The sequence below is a fragment of the Tilletiopsis washingtonensis genome, assembly GCF_003144115.1.
Source record: "Tilletiopsis washingtonensis strain MCA 4186 unplaced genomic scaffold FA09scaffold_28, whole genome shotgun sequence".
Classification (NCBI taxonomy): Eukaryota; Fungi; Basidiomycota; class Exobasidiomycetes; order Entylomatales; genus Tilletiopsis; species Tilletiopsis washingtonensis.
Genome location: NW_020312025.1, coordinates 139,956 through 161,124, shown reverse-complemented (window position 1 = coordinate 161,124; position 21,169 = coordinate 139,956). Strand labels below are relative to the sequence as shown.

The window sequence follows — 21,169 nt, the reverse complement described above, 5'->3', positions numbered from 1 at the left end:
GCAGCGCATCGCAGACGACAGCACAGTGCAGCGCATCGCAGACGACAGCACCGCGCAGCAGGCCGGCAGGCACGCACTCAGCTGCTGAGTCGGCGGGAGGCGCCGCACATTGGTGTGCGGCGGCAGCGGCGGCACGACGACGGCATCGGCACTGCCGCCGCGCGCGGCCGACGTCGAGGCGCTCGATGCACTCGGCGCCATGGCGGGCGCGATGTGCGCGGCGGGGCTGGGCGCTGGCATGGCTGGTGAGGGTGAGAGGGGGTTGGTGGTGGAGGAGTGAGCGGGTGCGAGAGCGGCGGCAGTCAAGCCGCGGCATTGGAGACGTCACGTGCGAGCGTTGCGTGCGCACGGCCCTGCTTGACGAGCTTCGCGCCTGCTCGAGTTCATCCGGCTGGCGCTGGAAGAAGTGCGCCTGGAGCAAACGTGCTCTGTGCATCTCGCACGGCGCTGCTTGCCACCACCACCACCCCTGTCGCCGCGCTCGACTCATCCAAGGCAGCGCCACATCTGCCCGCGCCCGCGCTCGACCTCGCTGGCGCCGAGGCGTTGCCGTTACCTCGCCTCACGCGCCTCGCCTCTCGTGCTCCTCTCGCCGCTCTTGCTGGCCTCGTCACAAGGCGACATGGCGTCCAAGTTCTCCTCGCGCACCGCGCTGCCACAGCGCGTGCCCGCGCGCATCCTCATCGTCGGCGGCGGGCCCTCTGGCATTGCCGCGCTGCGTGCGCTGCTCGACGACCATGCCGGCGCCGAGGCGCTGCCGTGGCGGAGGCGCGACGTGGCGCTGTACGAGCGCCGCGCCGACGTCGGCGGCGTATGGTGCGTGCAGCGCAGTGGGACGAGGCGAGAGGCGGGCTGACTGGGAGCGCGCAGGTATCTCGAGCAGGACATCGCGCGCTACGAAGCCTCGCTGCCCGCGGGCACGGCGCAGGGCCAGTGGCCCCTGCATCCTCCCTCTTCGTCCACCCCCGCGTGGCCCTCGCCCGCCTACCCCGCCCTGCGCGGCAACGTCCTGCCGCGCTTCCTCTCCTTCTCCGCGGCGCCCTTTCCGGCGCCCAGCGAGGGCGAGACGTTCCCGACGCTCGACGAGACGCACGCGTACCTGCGCAACGCGGCACAGCGAGCGAGGGCCAACGTCAGGTGTGGCATGGAGGTGCTTGGCGCTTGGGAGCTGGGCGACAACGACGGGTGGGCGGTGCGCGTGCGCGACTGGAACGAGGGCGGTGCCGAGAGGATAGAGTACTGGGACGCGGTGCGTCCTTCCCCTTTCCTCTTTCCCTTCGCTCGCTCATCCCTCGCAGCTCGTCGTCGCAACAGGCTGGTACGACGCGCCCATCTACCCTCCGGTGCCGGGTCTCGCGTCTGCCGTCGCCTCCGGACTCGTGCACCACGCCAAATGGTATCGCACTGCCTCCACCTACGCGCTGCCGCGCTACGCCGCGCGCCAGATCGTCGTCGTCGGCAACGGCAACTCCGCGAACGACGCGGCGGCACACCTCGCGCAGACGACAACGAAGGAGCGCCCCGTGCTGCGCTCCGTCATCGAGGCGGCACGCCCCGTGTTCGTGTCGCTGCCCGACGAGCGCATCAGGGACGTGCCCGCGGTGAAGCGATACGTCCTGAAAGAAGAGGGCGGAGAACAGACGCTGGATCTGGAGCTCGTCGACGGAACAGTGATTGCGAATACGGTGGTACTGCTCGGCGTCGGGTACGTCCTTTCCCCTCTTCGCTCCTCGTTCGTGAGCCGAGACTGACGCCTGAAGCAGGTATGAAGCAGGCACTATTCCCTGGGTTCATCTTCTTCGCAATGCCTCCGCCTCTCCCTCTGCTCTCGACGCCGCTTTCGATGCGCGCTCGCCCGCCGCCGCCGCGCTCTACGCGCCCCTGACGCCTCCGCCGCGGCTCGCCGAAGCGCGTGCGACACCAGGCGCCTCACCGACGACTGCCGACGCAGACATCGTCGACGCCTGGCCCTTCCGGCTGCCCAACTTGCACATGCACTGCGTGCACGCCATCAATCCGAGCCTGTCGTTTGTCGGCTTGCCTGTCACGAACACGGTGAGTTGCTGCTTGCCCTGCCTCCCATCAGACTCGCTTCGTGGCGCGCTTCGTGTTGCAACTCGCTTCGTGGCGCGCTTCGTGTTGCAGCCTCGCCGATCCTTGCTGGGAGCCATCTACTGCCTGCGCCTCGCCTCGCCTGCACTGACGCTCGCGCCTCTCCTAGCCATTCGTGCTCGCCGACCTGCACGCGCGCTACATCCGCTGCATCTACGAGCGCAGCATCCTCCTGCCCTCCTCTCGCTCCGCGCGGCAACTCGACGAGACGCAGCGCGTCGCACGCTTGATCGCTCGCCGCGCAGAAGTGGCCGCTCTGGACGCGGCGATGCGCGATGACTGGGCGCGCGCCCGCGAGGCAGGCGAGGAGACGGCACTCGCTCAAGCGGCAGCACCGCAGGTCGGCCCGGAGGCGTATCACGTCATTGTTTCGTACAACGAGGAACAGCTACACGCGCTGCACCTGCGCGCGAAAGTGGTAGAGGTGCGACCGTGGTTGGATGAGGTGATGGATAGCTGGGATGATGAGAGGGAAAAGGAGAGGAAGGGCATGTATGAGAGGAAGAGGGAGACGCTGATCAGGCAGAAGAAGAGGAGGGAAGAGGAGGAGAAGATTAGGGCGTTGAGCGCGAAGCATTAGAGAGGCGAGAGGCGAATGACATACCTTGATGATGATGAGCGAAGCGTGAGGACGATGGGAAAGAGCGACTGACAAAGTGACTGAGGGGCTGGAGGTCAGAGAGCGGTGAGAGCGTCAGTTGCGGCCCCCTTGCACTTCTTCTGCATCTTGCCGCTATGCTCACAGCCAATGTCTCGAACGACAGAACTCTGACCTCCTTCGCTCGACGCAGCCGAAGAGGAATGCCACCCTAGCTGCTCTCGAGTTGACGTCTGCTTTGCGCAAGATGTTCCACCTGGTCTCACACCGTCTATGCGTGCCTGACAGGCACACATAGACAGCATCAAATCAGGCGACCGACCGGCGCAAAGCCACGCACAACACTCAAGCGGCCAGGCTGAACTCGTTCGAGAGGTTGACGTCTTGCTCAAGGAGACGATGCGATGCGCGACGCGACAGTAGATGGCTGCAGCGGAAAGGACTGCGCGGGGTGAAGAGACAATGTGTTAGTGAGCGACGAGGCCATGTGCCGTCGTGCTTTTCCGGGCATCCGACAGCGAACACGCTCGCCGCCGGGCGACGCTGAGTCCTCTCGACGTGCTTTCCTCCCGCCTCTCCCGCGGCGACGATGAGGCGGCCGTGCACTGACGAGCTTCTCGAAGCACTCACTTGGTCACCATGCGTCGGCTGCGCACGTGACTCGCGTCGACGCATTCGGGCGGAAGAGCGAGGAGGAGTATGCGGCCTCGCTGCTAGTTGCCGGACTCATACGAGACAGCGAGCGAAGAGAGGACTCTCTGGGGCCGTATATGGCTGCCTGACAGGCATCCATAGGCAGTCCCAGAGAGGCTTCTCTTCATTTCGCATATCGCGCGAGTATCGCCACTAGCATCGAGTACGGCACTCTATCCGACGACGACGCCCTGTACGTGCAACACGATGCCTGACTCGAGACGACGCGAAGATCTCGAGCAGGAAGGACTGCGTGAGGAGTATGACGAAGTGTCAGTGAGCGATCAGGGCGTTCGACGCCCATTCCCCTCCACCCGTCGTCGACGACTCCTTGACTCGACTCACCGTCCTTCAGGGCGCCAGTGCTGCACGTGAGATGAGGGACGTCGAGCCGACTCGAGGAACGCTTCAAGAGCCCAGTCACACGTGCGCTTACGCTGGATGTGCGGGCAGACGACCTCCCTGATGCTCCTATGCGGGCCTGATAGACACACATAGGCAGCCTCAGGAAGGTTGTTCTGCCTAAGCACTGCAGCGCACACGAGACGTAACGAGCGCGCTTTCGTCGGGTCGTCGAGTCGGTCGAGTCGAGTCGAGTGTAGTCGAGAAGATCGGGGAGGCGAAGTCGGAACTCCTGCGACGATGTAGGCATGGGAGCACGATGCGGCATCATGCCTCTGAGATCGGACAAGCAGGCCTGACAGGCACGCGTAGACGGCCTCGGAGACAAATGCCGCATCTGCACCTGCCGACATCATGACACGAGCGGCGAGCTCGCCTCGTTTGTGTCTCGACGCACGCACGGGCGACGGAGACGATGGTCCGACGCGTGCGATCCGCAGAGCTGAAGAAGACGACGACCTTGCAGATGGCTGCGCTTCAGCACGAAATGCGTGTGGTCGAGCAGATACATCTGAGGCGGTCCTGCGTAGGCCTGATAGACACACGAGGGCCTCCTCGGATGGACTTCATCGGCCATACGCATCGCGAGCTGGAGCTGAGCGTTGGTGTCCGCGCGAGAAAAACTGATCGGTGCGCCGATGAAGGAGAGTCGAAGGCGAAACGAGCCGTGAGCCCTGTTTCCCTCGTCGCGCTGTGCAGCGAAATCTCCACGTCGGTGAACCGGCGACGTCCAACGGCGAGGATCTTGACGCAAGCGAAAAGAGAGAGGCTGGTCGTGAGGCAAGCAGAAGAAGCGATGCTCGCCGCGCGAAGGACGATGATGGCGTGTGTAAATGCAGTCACGAGCGCTTGAGGCGATCGGACGCGTGTCTGACAGACACATGTACGACAGCGTCAAGGCACCGCAAAGCACCTACACTCGCAAGGATGATCCCATGAGCGTCGAGGTTGCTTCGTGCGCAGAACGGCTCCGCTCGATGACGATGACGAGGTCCTTGATGCCAAAGCAGAGACGATGATGGAGCGCCGAACGCAGAAGACCACCGTCGCGGCTAAGTCGACCAGCATGGCGTGAGACCCTGCCATCATTAGTGAAGCAGTTGGACGCATGTCTGACAGAAACACGTCCGACTGCTTCACTAATGGACGTCAAAGAGCACACGCGATGCCGATCGACTTGGCCCGGCCGCACGGAAGAGGATTGCGGCCGAGCGTCGGTGCGACCTTGATGCGCAGACGGAGGCGAGCGTGTTGCGCCGACAAATACGAGGCGATGTCGTTGCTTCGTTGACTAGCAAGGCATGTGTGAAGCAGAACGACGGGACAGGCCGTTCCAAGCGTGTCTGGTAGACACACGTGCAAAAGCCTGGCCCGTACCGTCTACATAACACTTGCAATGCTAGTCGGCTCGGCGGAGAGGGCTACTCGTTTCGTCGAGAGACCGATGCCGAGATGGTCATCGTGGAGCGAGACGTCGCCGAGACGGTCGTCGTAGAGAGCTTGACGCGAAGAGAGAGATGGTGGACGAAGAAGCTACGATCGTTGCGGCGCAAGTGACGAGCTTAGCATGTGCAGAGCGACGAGCGCCTTGATGAGACTCTTGCGCGCAGGTTGCGCAGAAGAGGCTCGTCGAGGGCCGGCCGAGATCTACATGCCAAAGCGCATCGCTGAGCAGTGAGCTCGCCTTGTCGGTGGAGCGCCCGCGCTCAGAAGGCGGTGAGGACCTTGGTGCGAAGAAGAGAGAAAGGCAGCGAGGCGATGGGCCGAGAGGAGAAGGCGACTCTCGCCGCTCAAGACGAAGAAGCGTAGATCTGTGCAGCCTAACGGCAGCTGCTGAGACGATCCATGCAGGCCTGACAGGCACGCATAGACGGTCTCAGAAGCGATAGACTGCACAGATCTGTGTCTCTAGGTCCAGCAGTAAGGCGACCTTCTCCGTGAACGGGCCGCGATCTGGCCAGATGGAAGACCTCGACGCGAAGAAAGAGAGGGTGGTGGACGAAGAAGAAGAAGCGACTTTCGCCGCGTGAAGCGACGCCCGAAGCTATCAAGCGAAGTCGAGGCCCGCGAAGATGAGGGAGCCTCACGCATGCCTGACAGGCACACGCAGGACAGCCTCATCGGCGCTGGACTCTACTCGCTCATGGACTTGGTCGTCGCTCAAGCGGGATGTCGTGTCGCGGACCGGCCACGCCCGATGGCGCAGCCAGCCGAGAGAAGGAGATGGTGGTGGTGGTGAGAGCACGCTCAACGGCTGCGAGCCAATAGGGCTCATCACGGAGCGCGGATGCGGCAGCGGAGCCGAGGCGGCGGCGGCGGCGGCGGCGGCGGCGGCGGCATCGGCGCGCGGCAGGCTCCCTCCGTCGCGCCGTGATCGCGCCTCCAGTCGCCTGCTCTACGAAGCCGGCAGCGGCAGCGGGAGCCGACCCGAGCCGCAAGGGCAGCTGCGGCGGCATCAGCATGCAGCAGCAGGTGTCTCGTCCTCATCCCGGCGCAGCGTCAGGGGCGCAGCGGAGGCGGCTCAGGTGCAGCGCGCCGCTGCCGCTTGCCGCCGCCGCGGCAGGCAGCGAGGCGCGAAGGCGGTGCGCGGGCGCAGCGGCGCGGTTGCGCGGCGGGCGAACGCTCCACGCTCTTCGCCTTGTGCGCGCCTCGCGCCTCTTGCCTCTTGTCCTGCATGCACGCTCGAGCCTCGCCTTGTCCTCCTGCGTCGCCTTCCTCTCGTTGACTCCTCAAGCGCTCGACGTCTTGATGCGCAACAAGAGAGGTGAGATGCCAGACACGGCAGCTCAGGCAAGCAAGCGAGGCAAGCTAGAAACGTCCCATGACACACTCGGCGCGTGCGGTCCACGAGCATAAGCCCGGCTCCGAGCCAGGCAACATCTAGGAGGGCGCAGGGGCAGCGTCGATCTATTCGTGGGGGCAGCCTCCATACGGCTCTGCTTGCGGCTGCTTTCGACCGCGGTCGTAGGGCTGAAAGCAGCAGCGCGGGTGCCGCAGCAGCGCACGCGAGGCCGAGGCTCGCTCAGGGGCGCCCGCAGCCGGACCTTCAGAGGGGTGAGACGAAGTGGCTTGGGATAGAGTGCTTCCCGCGCATCGGCGCCACCGAGCGCTGCGGCCACAGTAGACTGCATGTCGCCTCTCGCCACTCGTGACCGCTCGACAACACACGGTCCTGCTGCTCGACGACCGAAGCAGGCAGGCACACGGCGGCAGCCACCGCACCCCGGACTCGGAGTTGATAGGCACCGACGCCAGACACCCATCGGCAGCACTAGCGCCTTGCGCCGCCGGAGCACGGCGATCCTTTCTTCTCTTCGTCCTCGGCCCAGGGCAACAGCAGAAAGACTCCGAGGTCGGCGCAGGCACAGCAAGCATCTCGAGGACAGCCGGCGCGGCACCTCAGCAGAGCAGCAGCAGCAGCAGGGCGCAAGATCAGCAGCAGACAGCGGCAAGATCATCCGGGCCCTTCTGCCTCGGCCTTGGTTGCAGAGCTACGCCGCGCCGGCGCCGAGCTTGCCACGAGCGTGGCAGCACTGGGTCGAGCCCTCTCTCTGCGCACGCAGCAGCGAGTCAGCAACCACAGAGCAGTGGCCCAAGTGGAGCCCGACGAGGCCGATCTCGGCGCCTGCAGGAAAGTGTGTGGAGCAGCAGAGTGCGAGCAGGCTGCGAGAGCCCCGCCCTCTCGTCTCTCTCTCACCTCTGGCAGCTCGCCACGAAGCGCTTCTCGCTTCTCCCACCACCATCTCCTCTCCTGCGAGGCTCATCGAGCACCGACACGCACGCACCTCTGCGGCTACGCTCGGCACGCGGCTTGATCCCCGACGGCAGAGAGAGAGAGAGGCAAGGGACAGAGGAGGCCCAAGCTCTCTCGGGCTCGTGCAAGCGCGCGTGGCTCTCCTGCTCGAAGTTCCTCACGCTCGGGCCTCTCACTTGCGAGCGAGCTCATCCCACCGCCACCGCTTCGTGCCGAGGACTCGCTCGCAACCGCATCCCGGCTGGTCCGGACGCTCGGGCATCTTCTCATCACGTCTCGCAGCTCGCTCGGTCCTCCTTCTCCCTTTCCACGCAGTCTCGGCGCGTCAGATCTCCGCTACGCATCTCGAGCCGGACCCTGAACACACCGGCGGCAGCAGCTTGGGCCCAGCATGACGTTCGCCACCTCAGCAGCCGAGCGGCCGACGCAGATGCCGCCTGCGTCGCCGCTGCTGCACCCTCTGCGCTCTGTAGTCTCGGCAGGCTGGCACCGCACCTCTCTTCTGCCTGCTCGCGCCTCACGCTCATCTCGCGGCTCTGGCTCCACAGACAGCCACGCTTCGAGCTCGGTGGCACTTCACGAACGGGCAGCTCCATACTGGCGCTTCCGCACTCCCATCTCTCCTTCTGCGCCCTCTCCTCTCCTCTCCGCCCTCAATCACTCTCACGCCTTTCCCGACCCGCCACTCTTCGACTCCAGCTTGCTCCTGCAAGCTGCGCCCATGGCGCTCGACAGTCAGAGTCCCGCCGTCACCGCGGCATGGACCTCGCTTCGAGCTGCGTCGCCATCGATCTCCTTCCTACTCCTTTCCTACGCTCGCAAAGGCGTCGATGGCGTAGCAGAGACGACGAGCAGAGCGACGCCGAGTCTCGAGGTGCTGCTCAAGGGCTCGTATGAGGCGGAGGGAGGATGGAATGGCGCCAAACGCCTCATGCTGGCGAACGAGGTGCGCTTTTTGCTGCTGCGCGTCTGCGATCAGTACATGCTCGTGCTCTTCTTTGGGCTAAGCGTCAGGTGAGTCAGAGTCATCGAGCGCGAAGCGGCGAGTCGCTGGCTGTTCCCTTGTGCGCGCTCGACCACTGACGGCCGCTCTCGCCTCGCAGCGCTGTGCGCCGCGCAAGAGCACTCGGCCACGGACGCGCGCTCGTCGACGTCTATCCAGCACTGATCGCCATGGCCGTCATTTCTCGACCCTCTGAGCTCACAGACCAGCTCATCCGCGTCACGCTCAAGCTCGCGCCCGGCACTCCGCTCGTGCCGACACTTCCACGCGCCGCGCCACGTTCGCCGACGCCGCCGCCACCGCCGCCTCCGAAGCCGCAAGAGGAGGAAGAGGAAGAGGTGGCCGAGGAGCTCGCGCCTTCGCTGCAGCACGACAACTCTCGACGCAGCGTGCCTACGTGCGCCTCGGACTGGGGCAGCTCCGACGACATGTACTCCATGCCGAACACGCCTTCGATGCGCACCTTCAGCGCCACCATTCCGCCCATGACGACGCCTTCAGTCGATCCGTCGAGCAAGCCGCTCATTTCGCCGCCCGACGGCTGGGTCATGATGTCCGCCGAGCCGGAGAAGACCGACGGCGTGGTCATCAAGCCGGAACGATGGAGCAAGTGGACCGCCGTCACGAACGGCACGAACGCGACGGACTCTTCGGCGGTGCTAAACCTCAACCTCTCCTCGCTCGCGGCAGGCTATCTGAGCCATCGTACCAGCATCGCTACAGCACGAGCGTTCAGACACGCACCTATGCCGTCGGCGCTCGATCTTGACGAGCTAGACGATGGCGAAGAGGAAGGCAGCGTGGCGGAGCAGGCGCAACTCGACGCCGTGCTGGCCGCTCCCATCGACGTCGATCCCGAAGAAGCGCAGCGGCTCGAGCGCGAGCGAGACGAGTTCGTCAAGTGGCAGCAAGAGCAGGCTGCTTCGATGACCGCGATTGAGCGCGAACGCACACGGCGAAAAGAGGCGGCCCGCGTCCGCTCAGAAGAGCAACGGCGAGACAAGCTGATGCAGAAGCTCTCGAAGGAACAGCGCAAGTGGTGCGGCAGCATGCCTATGGCTGCGGCGAGTCGCATCGAGAGACAGCACAAGCCGTTCACGCGCCACAAGCCTACTCTCAGCCAGGACACGGCGTCGTCGGATACGCGGGCGAGCAAGTACGACACGATTGATTCTCGCACCTCTGCGCGCATGGAGACGACGGACAGCCGAACGACCACCAGTACGGCTGCGACGTCGAACTCGGTGCACGGTCGACCGTCCGTTGATACCACAGCAAGCCGCAGCAACTCTGGCAAGCTGTCGCGCATGAGTGAAGAGTCCGTTGATGAGCAGCAGCTCCGCAGCGACAAGAGCACAAAGAAGAGCGCCACGCTGCACTCTACTGATGCTCGCTTCGCGCCTACACTCGCGAGTACGCTGGCAGCGCCGCCGTCGAGCAAGGCTAGCAGCATTTCGACGATCAGACGACCGCCGAGCTCCTCTCCGCCCGATGCGCCGCTGCCTCGCAACCCGAGCGTCGACGACCTGCGCTCTTCGACGGAGCAGGCAAGCAAGGGCAACAGTCTCTCGCCCGTGCCTTCGTCTTGTCTCGAGCCGGCGCATTTCTCCATCGTCCACCCGCGCTCCTCGCATTCCGCTTCCAACTCGCGCTCTACGGGCGGCAGTACGGCGGCGCCCTTGTCGCCGCCTCGCATCGCACCTTCATCGCCGCTGCGTGCAGTGCCACTGTCGCCGCCACGCGCGACGCCTCGGTCTTCGCCGCGTGCTGCAGCGACGACGACGCCTCGCACGCGCAATCTTATGCTCGATGGCCGCCCGTCGGCCAAGGACGAGGCCATTGAGGCAGCCCGTGCCGCAGCGGCCGCCACGCTCGTCGATGCGCGTTTCCGACAGCCAGAGATCGATCTCGGGCCCACGCCTGCGCTTGGCCTCTGGATGCCAGCTGCGCCGCCTCAGACGTCCAAGTGGAGCATGACGACGATCGATCAGAAGACGCAGGCGCACCACAGTGGCATCAGCTCGGTGCCTCCCGTGCCGGCAATACCTGCGATGCTGCGACCAGCGGCGAAAGCCGAGCGTCTCTTCCTCGAGGGCGAAAGCTGGCTAGAACGTCAGATGCGCTCGCGCATCGCTGCTGATCGAGAGGCACAGTACGCGGCGAAGGAACGACCGCGGAGCAAGCAGCTCCCACCTCCGCCGCCGCTCTCGGAGGAAGAGCTAGAAGATGCACGCTGGGCAGGCGAGAGCCACGACGACATGACGCGCGTTGCCGAGGCGCGCCGACGAGCGCACGCTGCCGACAGAGCGGCAAGAGCGCAGATCGAAGTCGCGAGGCTGGAGCAGCGCCGGCTGGCCTTTGAAGTGTCAGAGGCGGAACGCAGGAACCGAGAGAGAGCGCAGGCGGAATTCTTGGCGCGCGCCAAGTGGGCGAGAGAACAGGCGCTGCGAGATCAGCTCGGCGCGTACGAGCGCAGTCAGCTCGAGTCTGAGGTGGGTGATGCCGTACGTGGCCTGTTTCTCGAACGCCTCTCGGCCATGACTGACGCTCTCTTCGACGCGCAGGAACGACGACGTCGAGCTGCCGTTGAGCGGATGAAGGAGGAGGAGGAGGCGCGAGCTGCCGCCGCCCGACGGGAGCAGGAGCAGCGAGAGCTGGACGAACGCGACGCAGTGCAGGCCGCCGAGCGGCAAGCTCGCTCGAGGGCACTGCGAGAGGCCAAGCTGCGAGAGGAGGCCGAGGCTGCTCGTCGTCGCCAAGAAGAGGCACAGCGGCGCGCGCAGGCGAAGACACGAGCAAGAGAGGCACTCGAGGGGGACTTTAGGGCGCTGTACGAGGAAGGCGAACTGGCGCTTGAGGGCTCCATCAATGTGCAGACGGGCGGCGTCGTGCCGGTGAGTTGCCATAGCTGCTGCTCTTGCCTGCAGCGCATTGACGTTCCCCTGCGCAGTCATGGCGTCGCCGCTGGTTCACGCTGCGAGACCACTCGCTGAGCCTCGGCAAGGCGCAGGGCGTGAGTGGCTTCTCCTCTCCGCTCTCCTCATCCTCTCACCATTGCGCCCTCTTCATCCCACAGGAGCCGGCTCTAGAGCACATCGAGCTGCGCGGCAACATCGCTTCGGTCGAAGAGTTCGACGAGGAGGGGCGCATGCCGAACAGCTTCCGCATTGTCTGGCACGATCGGCATCGCTCGCCGCTCGTGGCATTTACTGACACCGAGGACGATGCCGAGGTGCTCATCGTGGGCCTGCGCACGCTCGCGTCGCTCTGAGCAAGCGAGAGGGGAGTCAGGAGCGGCGCGTGGCTGGGGCGAGGCTCGCAGGCATCCTCGCCTGCGGCTGCGCCGCTTGCACCTTTTCGCACCGCGCACGCCGCTTCGCCTCGCCTCGCTTCCCCTGCTGCTCTCTCCCCTCCACACGTCTCCCTCTCTCCGGCTCTCTCCTCGCCCATGACATACCCCTCCGCCCCGTCAATGAGAATGTGAGCATACATTTGAGGCGCTGGAGCTGCAGCTGCGTACCAGCGAGGCGAGTGAGGGAAGGAAAGCAGAGGGAAGGAGATGCGGGTGGAGAAAAGGAGAGGATGAACAGACGACGAGGAACGAACGAGACCAGAGGCAAGACGAAAGGAAAGCGAGCGAGCGAGCGAAAGCTTGATGAAGAAAGGGTGCGGCAGAATGACGGCGAGAGAGAAGCAAGGATGCTGTGGGGATATGCGGGAAGGAGAATATGAAGAGAAGAAGGAGTCATGATCACCGCGAAGCGAAGAAGGACAGGGGAAGAGGCTGCTCGGAGCGATCGGCCGAGAAAGAGTCGAGTGCAAGACGTAGCTCGCGCGTGCGCGCTCAGAGATCCTGCAGCGCTGCACAAGGGATCTGGCGGGCGCATCAGCGCTTCTCGTCTTGCAGCTGCAGCTGCTTGAAAGCCGGCGTGTTGTGGGCGCTCGGCGTTCTCGCTCCGCTCTGACTCTTGCTGCCCGCGCGCTGCTTGCGTCTGCGGCTCGCCGCCGAAGTCTCGGCGGCGGGCGAGACCGAGCTCGACGCGCCGGCGGTAAAGGAAGCCATGCGCGTGGAAGTCGGGCGTTCTGTCTCCGTGCGGCCTCCTTCATCGTCGCTAATGCCATGCGACGACATGCGAGGAGCAGGCGTGCCGCTCACGCTGGGACTGCGAGACATGGGCACTCCGTCGTCTCTGACGCGTCGGCGTTTCGAGCCAGACGTCGTGGCCGAGACGTTGCTGTCGCCTCCGGGACTCGTGTGGCGTCCAGAGATGCCGCGCGCAGACTCCCAGTTGCGCTGGCTCGGAGAGGAGAGGGCGCCCCGCATGCCATCATCGATGCGTGCCGCCGCCTCTTCGGCAGCGGCCTGCTCGTGAGCACGCTTGCGTTGCAGGCCCAGTACGCGTAGACGTTCGACCCAGAGATCTGCGCGGTCCAGGGACTCGCCAAACACGATCGTGACGCTTCGGAGCACGTCGAGCGACTCGACTGCGAGCGTCAGCACGCGGTTCGCCGCCTGCGTCGTGGCAGCCATGTGCATCTGTTGAGCTTGCCGAGCAGCTGCAGCTTGTGTGGCGCGATGAGGAGGCAGGTTGAGCTGTTGTGTCGCCGAGTCGCCGCCGCTGATGTGTGCGGCTGAGAAGGAGGGCGAGGCAGGCGAGCCGCCGAAGGACGACGGCGAGGAAGGGCCTGCCGCAAGCTCGGTCGGGCGATTGACCGTGGCCCAGCGCGCGGGAAGACTGAGGATGAAGGCCTTGACGCTGCCTCGCGCGGGCTCGGGGAGCGCGCCGCCGGCGTACTTGCCCACCACATCCACGACGCCTCGGATCGTCTGCACCACATCGCCCTTGATGTTGCCGAGATGCTGCAGTGCAGCATGCGAAATCTCCAGCTCGCCGTGGTTGAGCTTCACGATGAGATCGCGCAGAATCGTCACTTGATGCTCGATGTGGGCGGTGGCGTACTGCGAAGGCGTTGGCATCAGCGGCGTCCCTAGCGCACGCAAGTCAAAGTGCGCAAGGCTCACCTGCAGCCACTGCAGACAGTACTTGAGGCTCTTCATGCTCTCTTCGCTCACGGCAGCACTCAGGCCGCCGGCCGTGACACCAGCCTCGACGAGCATGGATCCCCAGCCACCTCCGCTCGACGTCGTTGCCGCCTGGCTTCTCGCCGCCGCGGCGCTCTGTTCCGCCGTGTACGCTCTCGCGCCTGGCTGTCTGCCATCGTGACCGTCCGAGCTGCGCGTGGCGACCAAGGCCGTTGATCCGCGAGCCTGTTCTTGCTGCTGCTGCTGCTGCTGCGAAGCACGGTTCTTGCCTTTCCGGTTGCGCAGCTCGTTGACGACCATCTCGCGCTCTCGTTCCTCCATGCGCAGCGCAAAGTAGGCCTTGCGCCGCTTCGACTTCTCCTCGACGCTCATGTCCTTCCACTCCGTCCTCTCGCGCTCGTCGAGCTCATCCAGCACCTCTTGGCGCTCCTTGCGCGACTGCGTGCCTTCCGCCGACGGGTAAAGCTGTGTGGCACAGTGCACGTCTGAGCCACAGTGCTCCAGTGTGGGCCCCTTGACATGTCGCGATCACTCACCCGCTCGAGTTGCCGCGCAGCAAAGGCATCCAACTGCTCCACGCCCTTCTCCCCCAATCTGGCGCTGACGCGGCTGACTACTGGACGCGAGATGGCCTTGACGCCGCTCTCCACCAGATCCGAGCCGTACTGCGCAGTACGGCGCAGCGTCAGCGCAGTCCCGCGCGGTGGCGTGGGCCGGGAGAGACGGGCACTCACCTTGACGACGCGGCTGTGCTGCTTTGAGAGCTCGTAGGCGCGCAGCGTCCCTCGCACAATCGGCAAGTGGGAGACCTTCCTCAGGAAGTCTGCGTCCTTCATCATCTCCGGATCGACGGTGACCTCGTTTCCGTCCTCATCCTGCACCACTGCCGGGAAGGGAAAGTCGGGCGGCAGATCGCCCAACGTGCGTGGGACCTTGGGAGAAGAGGTCGAGGGCACTGAAAGACCGGTCGTCTCCGAGCCGGGCGTCGAAATGGGAGACGAAATCGTCGTCGAGTTGGTAGAGGGTGCGGAAGAGGCGGAGTGGTACGATGAAGAGCCTCTTGCTGGAGCTGCGGCAATGCCCAGCGTCAGCAAAGAGCTGATGCGCCATGGCCGCACGCCCACTTCCTCCTGCATCGCCGTGCGTCGGCTATGCGTACTCACAAGGCGCTCGTCGTATCCTCGCAGCCGCCGACCCGGCGCTCCCCTCGTCCTCTCCCGTCTCCGCCGCGTGCGATCTTCCATCCAAGTGCTTCATGGCTCCCAGTGCCATGATCGCAATCTTGACGTCCTCGTCCTCGGCGTCTACGCTGAGCGAAGCGCGCGAGGGCGTGCTGGCCTCATACGTCTCCTCCTCGGTCGCGGCTTCATCATCATAGCCACCGTGCGAGGAGGCATTGGGCGTGGCGGCACCCTCGCGACCTGGCGTGTCGGCCGCGGCGGGACCAGCGGCATCGCCGGCATCGCGAATGGCGCGCCAGCGTGCCTCTTCTGCGTCGGCGTGCGGCGCAGAGGTGGAAGAGGCACTGCTGCGTCGCTCGTGTGCCGCAGCAGAAGAGGAGGCGCGCGAGGAAGACGCGATCGGATACTCGTCTTGGTCCATGGCGTCTGGCGCCAGGCGCGAAGATGAAGGCGTGGCCATGGCGACGCGCTACGCTTGGGGTGGAAGAGAGAGGAGCTGGGAAGTTGCCCACGCCGTCTAGGGGTCGAGCAGCAGCGGAGAGAGAGGTGTCCCGCTGCCGAGGTGCGGCGGAAGATGTCGCCGGGCGGCAGCAGCGGCAGAGAGGCGCAGGCGGCCTGCTGCAGGCTCAGCACGCACTCAGCGAACTCGACTCGACTGCTTGGCCGCGGCAGAGGCGCGCGCGCCGCGGGCGGGGCGCAGCGGCGGTGCGGGTGCGGGGTGGCAATTTGCCCTGCACGGCAGACGCGCGGCAGCGGCAAGGCACACCTTGGCAGCGAGGGGCGGAGCAAGGTGCGAGAAGAGAGAGGCTCTCGGCACACGCAGCGGAGGTGTGCAGATGAGGTGGGTGGAGGTGGTGGTGACGAGCAGACGGTGTGCTGCTGGCGCCTCGAGGGATGAGGCGGCTCGGCTGGGCGCACGCGCGTGCGGCAGCACACGTGAGAAGCGCGAAGGGCCGCGCGCCTCTGCTGGGCCACGCCCCCCGCTGGCGCTTGGATTTCCGCGGAGAGGCTGCGCTGCGTCTCAAGCGAGAGCCTGGGCACGCAGCTGCGGCGGGCAGAGCAGGCGCCAGCGAGCGGTGTGCGAAGAGAGGAGCGAGGGCGGCGCAGCAGCAGCACGAGGCGAGCGGCGAAGAGCAAAGGGCCCTTGCGCTCGTCGAACCGGAGTTCAGATCTGGCGCCGCGGCGGCCGACGCGTCGGCGGGAGAGCCGAGGAAGGCAGCGGCTCAGGCGTTGGGGGTGCAGCAGCAGAGTCGCTGCCGAGTGGAGAGATGCGTAGGAACGAGGTGCGAGAGGAGAGTAGGGATGGTGGAGCTCAGCGTCGCACAGCAGGCTGCAGCGCCCACGCATGCAGACGAGGAGCGCAGCCGCAGCCGCAGCGACGAGAGGCGCGAGCGGCGCAGGCGGTGCGGTGCGGTGCGGCGGGCATGCGGCGGGCGTGGCTGCTGGTGCTGTGCTGGTGCTGCTGGTGCTGCTGCCGCCCACCGCCCACGCCGCACCGCGAGCGGCTGAAAGCACCGCGGCGCGGCCACCGAGCTCGGACCTCCGCGCCTGCTGCGCGCTGCCTCTGCGCCGCACCCACGCGTCATCAGCAGCAGCCAGCCCGCAGCGCGCGCAGGCACGCAGCCAGCGGCGGCATCAAGGCACGGCCGTAACGCTTGCGGCAGCGGCCTCGCACGTGAACGCTGCAAGCGTTGAGCACGCCGCCCTTGTCCTCCCCTCCGTGCCTTCCTCGTCGCCGTCTCGCACAGCTCAACGATGCGCAGAGGCGTGCGGCAGCAAGGGTGAGCTGCTCCGGACTTGAAAGCGACCCGCGTTTGTGTTTGCGAGGCGAGTGGGAGCGAGAGCGCTTCTCCTTCGGCTCCCCGCCGCTTCCCTCCTCCCACGCTAGCCTCGAGCTGCACAGATTGCCGCGGCGCGTCTGCGGGTGCCCTGCCCGCTGTGCCGCGGCGCAAAGGGGAGCGAGCGCTCCACCTTGGTGCTTTGGAGAATGACCCTCGCTCCCTGAGCTGCAGGCTGGCCTTTCGCTCCTCGCTCTTCGCGCTTCGTCAAGCTCGCTCTTTGTCGCCTCAAAAGGATGCGGAGTGCGGCGAGCATCGTGTGCGGAGGCAGAATCCTCGACGATGGAGGCCGAGGGTCCACATGGACGGCATGCGGTGTATAGCGCCGCTCGCTCGCTTGCGACCTGCCTCGCCATGCCCACACGTTGCTCTGATGCTCGCGCGTACCGAAGCTCTCGTTGCCGTCTGGCCGCACACCCGACGGCACCGCCGCTTCGCATGGAAGCCGGATGATGCAGATGCAGGACGAGTTGAGAGCCCCCCACGCCCGGCATGGCTGGCTGCACCCTGGCGCTGGCGTGGGCGGAGTCCATCTGCTCTCGCTGCCGAGCTGGACGCCGGGAGCGCGTGTGGCTCTCACATGCGCGCCGAGCGAGCTGGGCCCCCCAAGGGACCCGCACCCGTCGCCCAGTCCCGGGGCTGAGATCTGCCTCGCCCGTCGATCATGCCGCTCAGATCCCCCAAGAGCGGCATCATCATCGTATCTCGGGCGGGCGGCAGGGTGCGGCTCTCCTCCACCTGGCCCGCTGCATGTCGCGAAAGGATGTTCGTGCTTGCCGTCCAGGGCACGCTTTCAAGCCTACGTCTCTGGATGGAGTGCATCTCGCGTGCTCCCTCTCTCCGGCGCAATCTCGACGTGCGCAAGTTCGCAAATGGACCGCTCGAGATCAAGCTCGCTTGCCTGGCCAGCTTGCGCGCACGCTGTGGAGGGCCACGCTGCTCTCACTGAGACTTGCGCCTCGCTCTCGTTCGGGGCGGCGGAGGGTGAGGTCTGCCGCAGAAGCAGCCACGATGGCAGAAGCCCTGCCGTGCCCCTTCGTCCTCGTTTGTGCTCATCACAAGAATCAAATGCGTTCGTGGTTGCAAGCCACCACCTGGGCCTCGCGCTGCACAGGCGTGAAAGCGCATCGAAGCGTGGCGCCTTCCGCATGCGCCACGCCGGCCCCCGGCGCTCTCGCCGGCCGCTCCGACGTGCAGATGCGATGCGTGATCTCTCTTTTGCCTGCGCTTTTGTTCGCGAGGGCCCAAGAGTGCACCGCAGCTCTGCGTCGGGACAGCAGTCAGAGAGGGCTGGCACGTGACCAAGCCTCAGAGGCTCGGTGGGCGCCTCGTCCGCTCGCTGGCCCCAACACAAAGACCCACCCACGGGCCTCCCTCTCGCGCTCGAGGATGGCCCGAGCCCTCCTCGGCCGTCGCAAGGCAAGGTCCTGCATGCTGCGTCTACATGGGCGAGGCCCCCCACCAGCATAGATGCAGCATCAGCCCCAGCATGCAGAGCGCATGACGCCAGTGCTACCTCGGCCAGCGAGCAGACCCTCGGCGCTCGGTGCTCGGCCATCCCCACACTCGGCTGCACACGTTGGAGCGCGCGCACGACGCTAGCGCAGCTGCAGCGGCGTGCGGATGGCCCGGACCTCGGAGGGAGCAGCAGGCAGCATCATCCGAGCAGCAGCACAGCACCAAGAGGAAGGCTTCTTCGCCTGCTGCTGCAGAAACGAGAGAGAGGAAAAGACGGCAGACGCAGGGTGGCACAAGTTGGAGCCAGACCGAGCTGCGGCTCGCTACATCTGCAGCTGCTGCGGCTGGGCTGCGCCAGCCTGCAGCGCGCGCTTGCGCCTCGCCGAGGCTGCGTGGTCGTGCTTAGCGCCGCGCCAGCTCGTGCTTGAGCTCCGAGGGTCTCTTCGCTGCCGCCTGCCCGTCGGCTTCTGTGAGGCGCTGCACTGATGCTGGCGCTGAGGCGATTCGCCTTGCGCCGCTGTGCTTGGCTTGAATCGAAAGAGGAGACCTAGACGCACGTCGAGGTCGATGGATGATGCTCAGATGACGCGCAGGCTGTCCGGCGGCGCCGGTGCAGGCGCAGGCCGCCGTTGCCGTTGCCGCAGCCGTGGCAACGCTCAGGCCATTCTGCGCCTGCCCTGCAGAGACCCCCGCCCAGCGCCGGAGGCGCCCGTGCTGCTGGAGTCGAGAGTGTTTCTCGGGTCGACATCGGATGCGACAAGTCGAGCGGTGCCACCCGCGGCTTCTCCGCACGCGCTCCTTCGTCACGGCGACCCATGCGAAGCTAACGTCAGGGCCCGCGGCCGCCACGAGCGCTCCTTCCCTCAGGTGTTCGAGAGACGACAGAGGCGTGTCGACAGCAGCAGAGCCGCAGCGGCAAGGATGAGATCCGGGCCCTGTCAAGGCCCCCACATGCGAGCTTTGACGTGCGCGAGAGAGCAGCGTCGGGGTTGCAGAGTGGCGACTGTTGCAGTCAATCTTCGCTTGCCTTCAAGAGCAAGCCTCCGCCCCCTCGTTTCGTCAGTTCCTATTACCCCCCCCCCTTCCCTCTCGCATCTGAGCCCAAGCCATGCGCCTCTCGCTCCTCCTCGTCGCCACACTGGCGAGCTATGCCAGCGCTTTCCCTGCGTACGCCGGCGTGGCGCGCGACGGCAGCGTGTCAGCACGAGCCATGCTCTCCGACCCCTTGCCTTCCTCGGCTCGCACAGCGCAGGCCGAGCGCATCCGGCGCGCCTCTCTCTCGCCTCTCGCTGCGCCTGTAGCAGTGCCCGACGCCGCACACCCCTTCATGGCGCCCACAGAGGGAGACAAACGAGGGCCTTGTCCTGGTCTCAACACCCTTGCGTGCGTGTGACCCCTGCGCGCCCCCTCCTCTGCTCCGCTCTCTGAGTGCAACCTGGCTGACGCGAACTCGGGCTCGGCGTGCCCAGCAACCATGGCTACTTGCCGCGTTCGGGCATCGTGCATGCCCAGGACATCGTTGAGGGTGCGCTGGCGGGCCTGGGCATGTCGGTCGACGTGGGCACAGTGCTGGCCGCCTACGGCGTCCTGAGCGAGGGAGATACGACAAGCAACATGCTTTCGATTGGTGCGCTTGGCACGTCTTCAGGCCTGGGCCTGTCCAATCACGGCGCCTTCGAGGGCGACGCTAGGTGAGCCCCCCCCCCCCCCCCCCCCTTCAACATCCTTTCCCTGCGGCTCCCTTGCCGAAACTGACGGCTCGCAAACTCGACTCCAGTCTCTCTCGCAAAGACGCCTTTTTCGGCGACGGGCAGTTCTCTGGCTCCGCCTTCGACGCCGAGCAGTATGCGCAGTTCAAGGCCTTCAACGCGCGCATCAGCCAAGGGCGAGCCACGTTCGCCTCGCTCGCCGAGTATCGCTTCCAGCGCTTCCAGGACTCGGTGGCCTCCAACGCAGACTTCACCTTCCTCCTCCCGCGCTACCTCTTCTCCTACGGCGAAGCGGCACTCACGCTGCGCCTGTTCGCGAACCACAAAGATGGCGAGGATGGAAGTGTCTCCGAGGCCGACCTGGACTCGTTCTTCGTACGCAACCGCTTCCCAGAGGACTGGTATCGCGTGAGTATTGCGCCCCGAGCCACACAGAAGGGAGACTAACCCCACTCTTACCTCTCTTCCTCTCGTGCTTTCCCCCCGGCCAAACAGCGAGGAGGCTACACGTTCCCCGAGATCTTTGCCGACACGCTCACGGTGCTTGCGCCGCACTTTGTCCCTCCCGGCCTCAACGTCGGAGCGTACGTACCCCCCCTCCCCCACCCCATCTCTCTCTCCGCTGACGCTGACCTCGCTGCGCCTGGGCAGCGGCAACTATCTCCCCACCTCGCCCTCGCCGACGCTCGCCTCGCTCACGCCCGCCGTGCTCGCGTGTGCGCTGTACAACGGCCTCGTCTCGGCGCTGCCCTCCACTCTCCTGGGCCCGACGGGTGCGCTGCTCGGCGGCGTCGGCGGCCTGCTGGGCCAGCTGCATGCGCCGCTGGGCGAGGCCTTTGCGTGCCCACGCTCGAGCCTCGGCAGACTCGCCGCTGGACAGCCGGCGTGGGTGGATGCGGCGCTCAAGAAGCAGACGAGAGGATGAATGCATTTGCGTTGTTGCCTTGCCATGCGGCGAGAAGAGCTGCGAGCGTGGTGGTGTGGAGGAGCGATGGCTCGGCCGTGCATCCGCTCATGCCGCATCCAACCAAGCCTCGAGCTGCGCGCTGCAAGAGGCCCGCGTTGGCGCGTGACAGCGGCGTGCACCCTGAGCCGGCCGCGTGGCGCCGCCGACACGCGGGCGCCGAGAGGGGCCAAGCAAGCCTGAAGCTGAACGCTGAAGCGCGAAAGGCTCGCGACGCTTCGCTCTTGCCTCAGGGTACTGAAGCTGCGCACCTCTGCAGCATGCGGCGGACATCCGGCGGCTTATGAGTGATGGCGCCGGGGCCGTGGGCCGGCGATTTAGAGCTCATGCTCGATGCTCGCACGCCGGCAGAGAGGGAGAGCGGCAGCCGCGCCGGCGGGCGCGTGCGGCTGTGCTCTCGCCGCGGCGCGCGC

The 21,169-nt window shown here is 66.0% G+C and overlaps 6 protein-coding genes across 7 annotated transcripts in view; 4 read left to right on the top strand and 2 right to left on the bottom strand.

Moving 5' to 3' along the window:
- Nucleotides 1-201, bottom strand: part of FA09DRAFT_302790 (PRTase-like protein) — a gene marked incomplete at both ends in the record, with an annotated part of 2,146 nt that extends 1,945 nt beyond the window's left edge. The window contains one exon of the mRNA XM_025740416.1: nt 78-201. Coding sequence (XP_025594934.1) covers nt 78-201 — 124 coding nt within the window. The remainder of the gene's footprint in view (nt 1-77) is intronic.
- FA09DRAFT_313319 overlaps nt 1-2,729 on the top strand; it is a gene marked incomplete at both ends in the record, with an annotated part of 13,336 nt that extends 10,607 nt beyond the window's left edge. The window contains 6 exons of one of the 2 annotated variants that reach the window (XM_025740727.1): nt 100-251; nt 366-816; nt 871-1,249; nt 1,299-1,705; nt 1,764-2,055; nt 2,222-2,729. In XM_025740727.1, the coding sequence (XP_025594983.1) occupies nt 100-251; nt 366-816; nt 871-1,249; nt 1,299-1,705; nt 1,764-2,055; nt 2,222-2,692 (2,152 nt within the window). Of the gene's footprint in view, nt 1-99; nt 252-365; nt 817-870; nt 1,250-1,298; nt 1,706-1,763; nt 2,056-2,221 lie in introns of those variants that run through there. The other variant, XM_025740726.1, reaches the window with a different exon arrangement.
- A 4,836-nt stretch (nt 2,730-7,565) lies between these two features.
- FA09DRAFT_171443 (hypothetical protein) lies at nt 7,566-12,026 on the top strand. Its single transcript, XM_025739295.1, has 5 exons — nt 7,566-8,573; nt 8,663-11,054; nt 11,127-11,456; nt 11,513-11,575; nt 11,639-12,026. Exons 1-5 carry the CDS (start codon nt 7,951-7,953, stop codon nt 11,831-11,833), a joined length of 3,603 nt encoding a protein of 1,200 aa, XP_025594933.1. The 5' UTR covers nt 7,566-7,950; the 3' UTR covers nt 11,834-12,026.
- A 205-nt stretch (nt 12,027-12,231) lies between these two features.
- FA09DRAFT_171449 (Opi1-domain-containing protein) lies at nt 12,232-15,435 on the bottom strand. Its single transcript, XM_025739296.1, has 5 exons — nt 14,770-15,435; nt 14,341-14,675; nt 14,143-14,271; nt 13,586-14,071; nt 12,232-13,522 (listed from the first exon to the last, which is right to left on the bottom strand). Exons 1-5 carry the CDS (start codon nt 15,245-15,247, stop codon nt 12,449-12,451), a joined length of 2,502 nt encoding a protein of 833 aa, XP_025594932.1. The 5' UTR covers nt 15,248-15,435; the 3' UTR covers nt 12,232-12,448.
- A 3,951-nt stretch (nt 15,436-19,386) lies between these two features.
- Nucleotides 19,387-20,375, top strand: FA09DRAFT_313318 (Cloroperoxidase). The gene is made up of 3 exons (XM_025740725.1): nt 19,387-19,466; nt 19,553-19,774; nt 19,861-20,375. The coding sequence occupies exons 1-3, from the start codon at nt 19,411-19,413 to the stop codon at nt 20,237-20,239; spliced, it is 657 nt and encodes a 218-aa protein (XP_025594931.1). The 5' UTR covers nt 19,387-19,410; the 3' UTR covers nt 20,240-20,375.
- A 329-nt stretch (nt 20,376-20,704) lies between these two features.
- On the top strand, nt 20,705-21,114 carry FA09DRAFT_332773 (hypothetical protein). The gene has a single exon (XM_025743600.1). The coding sequence runs from the start codon at nt 20,714-20,716 to the stop codon at nt 21,041-21,043; it is 330 nt and encodes a 109-aa protein (XP_025594930.1). The 5' UTR covers nt 20,705-20,713; the 3' UTR covers nt 21,044-21,114.
- Nucleotides 21,115-21,169: the final 55 nt, after the last annotated feature.